The sequence below is a fragment of the Panicum virgatum genome, chromosome 1N (assembly GCF_016808335.1).
Source record: "Panicum virgatum strain AP13 chromosome 1N, P.virgatum_v5, whole genome shotgun sequence".
NCBI classification, from domain to species: Eukaryota; Viridiplantae; Streptophyta; class Magnoliopsida; order Poales; family Poaceae; genus Panicum; species Panicum virgatum.
The window spans coordinates 63,272,778-63,282,515 of NC_053145.1; the positions used below are offsets into that span (position 1 = coordinate 63,272,778).

Below are 9,738 nucleotides of genomic sequence, written 5' to 3' on the forward strand. Positions count from 1 at the left end.
TACAGTAAACATGCTCTGCTATATCTGCGCTAACCCTACCCTACTGATGCCTTGTCTAGGGATATATATGATACTCTTTAACCACTGATTGATGATGTCACGTGACTCCAGTAAAGCAGAACAGCAAGACTAAAAATCAAACAACAACTTGCACTGGTCGTCTCTTTCCATTTCTTTATGTTGTGTTCGGAGCAGTGAACCAAATAATAATAATTCCCATGTTTTTATTGATTTTTTCTGTCCGTACATTGTTGCAGAAAGAAGATGCCCCTTTCCCAATTTTAAAATTCCCTGTTAGCTGTTAGTATCGACGGCCCTTTTCCTTCACGTGCCAAACTGCCGTTAGTAAATTATATTACACATCTATATGAGGAAGCCGAAAGTACATGAAACAGGCAGGGCACATGCTAAAAAGAGCCATCTCTGTACAAAGCAATTCAGACGACGACGGACGTATATATAGTTGGGCCAGGGTGCGAAAAAGAAAGGTCATGTACATTATGTGTGTACCTTAGCCTACGGGACCATGTACGACAGTGTTGGATCCATACTTTTTTTAGGCTATCAGATCCACACATTTCCAATCTACCGTGGATGCCGTTTCTTCTACATTTTCTAGGCCTCATTTTCCCTCTTCTCTCCGTGCAAAAAGACCTACTAGATCAAACTAGTTTTCCTTGGCATCATGCCACTAATTAATAAGGGCTTAGTTTGTTTAGAACTCTTGAATTTTTCTTTGAAACTGTACAAGGATTTCTTAGAGATTTTCAAGATTCTGTCGTAGTTTGTGTGCACCCTCGCTCCAGAGTCCAAACACAGACAGTTCTGATAAGATCTTAAATAAGCTAGCTAGCTCTAGTTAAACTTGAATTTCATAAACGTACGGCAAAAAAGGTACGTAGAGATTATTTAAAACTATGAGAATTAACATGCACTTGCAACTGCTAACCAACAAGAAGAAACCTAAACACAAGAATTACAAATGGAGGTCCAAGCTAACACTCTCCTTCTGGCCCAATTCGTACCTACCTAGCTTCTCCGGCGACGTGGACGAGCACGACGACAGCGAGGGCGACGAGGACAGCAAGCTCACCACCGCTTTCTCGTCCTTGCACGCTGCCTCCCCTGCCGGCTCGACCAGGATGGCCGTATCAGCGCCGTGCCGGCCGGTCATACCAAAATTCTCCATGGGCGGCGGCACCCTCCATAGCCCCGGCACCGGGCTGCCGTTAATTGGCTGCGACACGGAGCCTTGCCCTCCGCCGTACGGCCCCGGCGGGCTAGCGCTCGTCCACATCGGGTAGTGCGCCGGCGGCGGGGGCGGCAGCGGCGCCGGCTGGTCGAAGCGGCCGAGGTGGTGGTGGTAGTTGAAGAGGCCGTACATGTGGCCGGGGACGTAGCGGTGCATGGCGAGGGAGGCCTGGAGGTGGGCCCGCTTGGCGTTCTGGCGCTCGCGCTTGTGCGCGTTCTGGTGCCCGCCCAGCGCCTGCGACGTCGGGAAGTTGCGGCAGCAGTAGTGGCACTCGAACTTCCTCTCGGCCGCGGCGGCGGCGGCGCCGCCGCTCTGCTTGGCGTTGCTCTCGGACGTGACCGTGCTGCCGTTGGCCGCGCCCGGGGAATCGGCCATGGCCTCCTGCTTGGCCTGCACCTTCTGGTCGTTGGAGAACTCGCAGCCGAACAACCGGATGGTGTCCCGCGGCGCCGGCGCCGGGGCCGGTCGGATGAACGGCAGCTGCGAGAACGAGTCGACGCTGCGCACCTCCTGTGACTTGGCCATGGCCGGCTGCGGGCTTGTTGCCACCAAGAATTCCAGCTAGCTAGCGAGCTGCTGGCTCCGTCGCAGGTTGTGAGGCGACAAGCAGCTTTGGTATATTGGTGTATGTGTGTGAGCTCGCTCAAGAATTTGGCTACGAGTTGGTGCAGTTTTAAGGGGATGGGCGCCGTGAGGTCGGAGAGGGGAGGAGGAGCGCAAATTTTTTTTGAATCTTACTAATTTGAAGTACTAAATGAAGTCTATTTACAAAACTTTTTGCACAGATGAGTTGTAAATCGCGAGACGAATCTAATGATGTTAATTAATTCATAATTAATCAATAATTAGCAGATGATTACTGTATCATCACTGTTGCAAATCATAGATTAAGTAGGCTCATTAGATTCGTCTCGTGATTTACAGCCCATCTATGCAAAAAGTTTTATAAATAGACTTCATTTAGTACTCCATGCATGTGTCGAAACATTCGCTGTAATGGTTTTTTTGTGTTTACGAGGTTTATAGGGTGGGAACTAAACCGGGCCTAGGCTTAAAGCACCCTCCCTCTCACCACCAAGTACAGATGCATGCAGCTGCAGTTGCTGGTTGTGCCCTGGCTGGCCTGCTCTGGTGCTAGCTAGCTATCTATAGCTGGTGTGGTAGCCAGCATGAGGATGGAGGTATTTCTTGGCAAATTTGGCACTAGTACAAATTTGTACACGCAGAGAGAATATAAATTTGTTAAAAGAAATTGCTACTAGCTCATCTTCTCTCGGTCTCGTGCATCTGTAGCCATCAGTGGGCATCAACTGGGGAGATGGGTGTTGGGCGACTCCATCTATCCATCGCTCTCCGCCCGCGCTCTCCTCTGCGGCCTCTGGATTGGCTCGAGGGCTTCTTTATGGGAGGTTGGCTTCTTTAGAACATGAGAGACGCGGAGGCGGAGACCACAGGTGGTCCTCCTGGGGACGGCGACGTGCTTGCCCCTGCCCGCCCTTGTGTTGTTGCGTACTGCCCGCTGCTCATGCTGCATGATTACTGCGTGCCAGTGCAAGGGATCCATGGATGGATGGGCCGACGGTGCATGCAAGTTTTTATCTCTTTATTTATTTATACCTTTTGCGGTGATGGTGCATAAACATGGTAGATTAGTTTAAAAATTACACTTTGTTTAGTTTGTCCTAAACATATCCAGTATACTTCCTGACTGCCTTTGAACCAAAGAAGTGGGCTATAAAGAAAATTGATAAACTCAGGCGGGGTTTTCTGTGGAATAATGGCACAGCAGAGGCAAAAGGGCATCAGTGTCTTATGGCTTGGGAGAATGTCAAATGCCCCAAAACTTGTGGAGGCCTAGGGGTGCTGGACCTGGAAAAATTCAGTAGAGCCTTACGTTTACGATGGCTGTGGTTCTCTTGGGTTGATCCTGACAGGCCTTGGGTAGGTGCTGATGTCCCGTGTTTGGCATTGGATCGGCAACTCTTCAGATGTAGCACTACAGTTACAATTGCACTACCGGAAAACCCAAATTTGCCGAGTGTCTTGGCCTTTGCCGAGTACCAGAACATGGACACTCGGCAAAGATGTGCTTTGCCGAGTGCCAGGACACGAGCACTCGGCAAACATCTGCCACACGGCATGCCCGAGATTTGCCGAGTGTAATATATCCTTTGCCGAGTGTATCTGACACTCGGCAAAGTTTGGAATTCCGGTAGTGTTGGTGATGGCAAAACAGCTAAATTCTGGGATTCTTCATGGGTACATGGCCACGCTCCGAGGGATTTGGCGCCAAATCTGTACAAGCTAGCTTGGAGGAAAGGGTTAACTGTTCGAGAGGAAATTGAGAATCAAACTTGGACAAGAGGACTCTGGCGTATGTCTAATGCAACGGAAATGGCTGAATATATTATGATGTGGGAGGTGCTGCAGGAGGTAATTTTCTCGGAAGAAAAGGATGAGATCAGCTGGAAGTGGACAAGCAATGAGATGTACTCTTCAAGTCTGCTTATGTCATACAGTTCCAAGGGAGATACGCTACCTTTAACAGCAGAGCGATTTGGAAGGCGAAGACTGAAGGCAAGCATCGTTTCTTCGCTTGGCTCCTGATCCAAGAGAAGATTCAAACAGCGGATGTTTTATTTATCAAGGGCATAGAATGCAATCTGAATATCCGATCTGTTGCCTGTGTGAACAAGAGCAGGAGACGGCGGCTCATTTGTGCTTGCACTGCTGTTTTGCAAGAGAAGTTTGGTGGATGGTGCATCTATGGACGGATGGCTTGATAAGTATCCCTGAACCGAATGCATTAGTAGAAGATTGGTGGAATTCGTCACTGCAAGCTGCAGTTGCACATGACAGGGCTCGCGTGGCATCCATCCTCATATACACGACTTAGAATGTGTGGAACGAAAGAAATAGGCGCATCTTCAACGGCATCTCGCAGTCACCGCAACGAATTCTCAGCCTGATCAAGCAAGAAATGGATATCCGTAGCTGTGCATGTGAGGACCGGGAGGTCATCTAGTTTTCCTATGTATCTTAGGCCTAAGAGTGTGTGTCTCCTAGTTATTTATGTAATCACAACTATTGTACGAACTCGCTTTCTCCTTCTTCTTATATGATGCAGTAGTGCTCCTGCCTTTAAGTTCAAAAAAAAAAAAAATTCAGTTCCAGCGGCAGTCCGTTTCACCCTCCTCCGATTTTTTCTTCTTCTTTTTGACAGAGAGCAGAGATTATCACAATTTTAGTTGCTTAGTAGTACGAGCTGCAGTGAGTATGTACGTGCTCGATCAATGGCGCTTTGGACTGGGATCCACATGTTTGGTTATTGCTTGATCAAAAGCTAGCTAGTACGTACGTATGCTCGGCGGGATCATGACTTAGCTTGCTCCTTTTCCTCTCCTCCTTTGCGCAGTCCTTTTTTTTAGAACAAGTCCTTTTTTTCAACTGCCTAGCTCTTTTACCGAATACCATGCATGCTGCATGTGATTTTTCGTCCGATAATAATGAGCTGTTAAAGGGCGTTCTTCACTGGATCGCTGGACACTACCATACCATTACTATCGGAGCATGTGAAAAAGTTGTGAGTGTCACGTACCCTAGCTCCTGGCGGAGAAAAACGCACCCCTTGCTACCTGTTCAAGTGATCGATCTGGTAATTCGTCGAGAGTAACCAGCTGGGAGAGTGGACTAGACGGTACAATGTAACAGATCGACCAGCAGGCAGCCGGATCGGACGATGCAAGGAGATGTCGTTGTTGTTCATCTACTAGCTGTCCGAATAGAGATGAAAAGTAGCTCATTGATGCTATGCTAGCTACGTACTAAGCAGACTCGTTCGTACGCACCTGATCAACCCATCCGGTTCCTCTCTTCAACGTGCCATGGCCCGGCCGGCTTTAATACTGGATGGGACGGCGAGCGATTTCAAGTCCGATGGCGCGCGTAAAGCCGTGCAATGTTATTTGAAAACCTGCGTACGCTCGGCCCGTCTGGATAAGTACAATTGGCCAACATCAAACCAGGACATGCATGTGTCTCGCCACAAGTACACCATTATGGCAACAGTGAAATAAATCTACATCGATCACTTAATTTCCTTGCTGGTACGTGCAGGTCTATCTGTCTCTCGGTCGATCTCACCCGGCCCGGCCGCCAGGTTGACAGGTTCTCTCCCTTTTTAACCTCTGAGTTGCAGTTAAAAAACTCCCTGGACGAGAACGTTGGAGGTCCGTGCTGTCAGCAAAAGTAGTAACAGAAGGTGGAAAAAGGCATGGCGACGAAGGTAGCACAAACGCGATGCGACAGACGAAAGCGGCGGCATCTTCTTCCAAGTGGACGTTCTCTGATGCGTGCGTGTGTGCTGCGTTCATCTGGCCATCTGGGCCGGCATGCTCGGCCGGCTTCTTCTAATGCAGCAAGCGCGTCGACGACGACGGCGACCGGCGGCTCCCTGGAGGCGGGTGCGCGCCGCTATCGCCGCGACGTCGCGGCGGCCGCGCGGCCACACGATCGCCCGGTCCTCGCCGGCCGCGCGTGCCCCACGCCCGAGATCTTGCAGGCGACGCCAAATATTCTCGACCGGGACGGAGGTGGGCCTTCCATATGCTCCTCCTCTCCGACTCATCATTTGCCTGCAGATCGACCGGCCGCCCGGCTCGCCAAATTCACTAACCGCTCAGATGAGATGAGATGAGATGAGATGGAGCGAGGTTAAAGCAGTCACACGCCAGGCTACAGACGATAACCCTCCTGCGACCACACGATCTTTATAGCGGCAGTACGAAACAGTGACAGTGTGATGGAGTTGCTGGAGCCGGTAGATATGCCTGTCAGTCAGGCTGGGTTGGAAAGGATTGACAGAAAAGTACGGTTGCTAGTTGCTACAAGTAGCTATAGCTCCATGATCCATCCATGCTCCATGTCGTCCGGGGTGCAATTATTCGGTGGTGCCGCTGACACAGTGGGTAAGTGACTGATCAGAAAACCTACCACCCGTCCCTTTTGTTTGTGTGTGTTGTGTGTGGGTTACTTGCGCGGAAGAGAGACGCTGCAGTGGCGGCATCGGCAACGTAATGGTCATAATTCCCGGAGAAAGACTTGGCATGCGTGTTATTTTCGGTAGGATTAGCGATGACTGCTTCTGCGGTTGCTTCTGGCTGCTGGCCAGTGGCCATGGAGTCGTGCTGCTATGCGCTCGCGCGCACTCTCTCTCTCGTTCCAAAGAGGACAGAGAGATACTGAGATCCTTCGGGAAAGGAGTCTGTGCCCGAATTATATTATTGCTAGTTAGATGAATCTATTATCTTATTATTTAGCCAATAGACGGAGCTGCCACGTTCGCTCTCAAGATATAGAAATTTCCACGTTAATAAGAGAAAATAAGAAAATTAAAATTCCCCACCACTGCCATTATGATAAAAATAACCCAAAATACCCCTGTATCTGACTAAATATAGACCACCATGCCATTATAAAAAAATTAAACCAACCATTGCCATTATGATAAAAATTAACCCAAAATACCTCTGTGTCTAACTAAATATAACCCACCACGCCATTATAAAGAAATCAATCCAATTTTTTTACATACTAACGAGACTCCAAACAACTAGCGTTGGGTAAACTAGGAGGTTCTTAAAAATTACGATCATGATTTTAATTTATTTTTTCTACGGGCATAAACATTGTAAAAAAAATCTGGACAAGCTTCAGAAAAATATTTGTACACCATAGCACCACGCTCGAAAAAGTAAAAAAATTGTAGACTCATAGTGTGATGAGATATCTTATTATTTGACCAACAAACGGAGCCTCCACGTTTGACCTCAAGGCATAAAAATTCCCAAGTTAATTGGAGAAAATAAGAGAAATTAAAATTACCCACCACTGCTATTACGATAAAAATTGTCCCAAAATACCACTGTGTTTGACTAAATATAACCCACCATGCCATTATAAAGAAATTAATCCAATATGCAACATAGTAATGAGACTCCAAACAACTAGTGTTGGGTAAGCTAGGAGATTCTTAAAAATTACTATCATGATTTTTAATTCATTTTCTCTACAGACATAAACATTGATAAAAAAAATTCCGGATAAATTTCAGAAAAATATTTGCACACCACAGCGGTGCTGGAAAAAATAGAAAAGTTGTAGCCTCAGAGTTTACTGAGAAATACTATCATTTTAGTTGAATAATTGTAACCTTATAGGAGCGAGGAATATTATTTTTAGCATACAATCAAAATATGTACAGACAAAGTTAATATGTATTCTATTTACTAACATTTCGGTCAAAAGTCATGTCGAAACTAATAAATGGCGCTGAAAAAACTAGAAACAACCTTATGCCAACCATTGTTTATCTCATTGTCTTAGTCAAATCAGTTGCAGCATATTTGAATTGATTAAATGAGTAACCAAGGCTAAGAGAGGAACAAAATAGTTGTAGTAAACCATATTCCATTGGAAACGATAAGGGGGATGAGAAAAAAAAAGAAAAGGAAAATGAGAAAAAGGAAAGACCATAAGTCAGCGCGGATAGGATTCACACGCTCTATCGATTCTACGAACTAAGTTGGGAATAAGAGAGTAAACCTCTCTTTTTTGTCTCTCTCTCTCTCTCCCCTTAACAGCAAACAAGAAGCAGCACCACCAGCAGGTGAGTACCAAGAAGACGCCAAAAATATGTAAAAAATAATACTACCTCCAAATGAATAATAATATGTTTGCCATTGACACGATCCTCAAAACACAACTTTTAGTACTATTAAAAATTTACATTTTAGTGAAACTAAATATTTTTTAACAAACATATACAACAACAAACTTAGAACTATCTCAAATTGGTATGCAATTCAAACCTAGAAGGAGTACGAAAATAAAATCAAATTATTGATCATCAAAATAGCTTTAATAGATTTTGATTTTCGTCAAAAAAAAACTTTATGAAAGCCGATTAAAAAGGTGTAACCTTAAATATACTTATACCTAACCGTACAAATATTAAATATAAATAATTAAATAATTTAAAAATATAACATTAGCGATGGTAACATCTAGCCGCGCAAATGCGCGGGTGGGTGGCCGTCCTAGTTCTAGATTATACGACCTGCGGCATAAATAATGTTCAGGGGATGCTGAATTTTCTGGCCGCACGGTGATGCATGTGTGTACGTAAGTATTGCTGCTTTTATGCTATGCTAGCTTTCTAAGCACTTGTCACTATCACATCATATGCCAAAGTCCTCTCCAATTAAAGTAAGCTAGAGACAGTACTCCAAAACAGCCATCGAATTCCAGCTCTATTGATGGAGCTCCCTGTCCCCTTTAGCTTTTAGCTGAGACTTTGGATGCTGCTGCTTGGGACCAAACATGGAGCCGGCCCGCCCAATTGATCCTTGGACTCAGTGATCAGAACTTGTCCCTGTCCTTCTTTTTTGTGTGCCCCAATTTGCACATGTACGGCTATGGAACATCAACATTATCAGACAAGCATTTTCATAGAGGAAAAAAAGAGGTCCAAATTGATGGGTAAACTTACTGAATAAATCCTTATAAAAATATTATGCATATATCTAGCAATCCTGAGCAAAACATGCTAGGATTAGAATACGTGACTGCTGCTGATTAAGGAATTATTTGCCTGAAGGAAAACGAAACAAAATACCACTACTTGCCTCAGAGGATCTGGAGGTGGACATGCATGCTGACAACTGAAGGTGCAGTGTCAAGCTGTGAATGCAGATAGGGATGGAGGGTAGGCTTTGCCAAAGGCTTTTTGGTGGTGTTCCTCTCAAAGCATAAATATGGGCCTGATCTTGCTGTCGGGAGGGAGATCTCCAATCCTACTACCTAGGACCACCTCAGCGCCAGCGGCTCAGTCCTCACCACACCTCTCCTCATCACTTCATCAGGCTCAGGCTCAGGCTCAGCTCAGCTTGCTCGGAGCCTGGCTGGCTGGCTGCCCTGCTCATCAAGCAGGATTCAAGAAAGGGACCGTGGGCGAGACAGCCTCTGTGTATGGTCCTAATCCGGTAGTTTCACCCTGTTGGTTGGTATGTGGTGTTGCAACGGCACTACGGTGGTAGGTCCCGCATTGCGGTGGCCTTCTTTGGTGCGGTGCGGTCTGTTTTTCTTGATTCCCTTTCAGTGCGAGGTTGTACTCGACGGTGGCTACTAGAGGTGGAGAAGTTTGTCAGCCGCGGCCCCAGAGATGTGATCTCGTCCGTGTCGACATCCCAATCCGACCGGGCATGCGTCTTTTGGAGACGTGTTGTGTGGCTTGTGTCGATGTCCCAATCCGACCAGCTAGAATTTTTTTAGTGGAGTTGTGTTCGGCGCGTGTTGTGACCCAATCCAACCCGCCGGCGTTGTGTTTGTGTGTTTTTTCTTTTTCTGGTTATGATCTCCCAGGACTATATCCTTGTATTTTTCTTCTATATCAATAGAAACACACTCGTTAAAAAAAGAGGGACCGT

General features: G+C 46.4%; 1 protein-coding gene across 1 annotated transcript; it reads right to left on the minus strand.

The window, feature by feature from the left end:
- Window positions 1–836: 836 nt before the first annotated feature.
- LOC120657350 (zinc finger protein 8-like) lies at window positions 837–1,985 on the minus strand. Its single transcript, XM_039935651.1, has one exon. It carries the CDS (start codon window positions 1,775–1,777, stop codon window positions 977–979), a length of 801 nt encoding a protein of 266 aa, XP_039791585.1. The 5' UTR covers window positions 1,778–1,985; the 3' UTR covers window positions 837–976.
- Window positions 1,986–9,738: the final 7,753 nt, after the last annotated feature.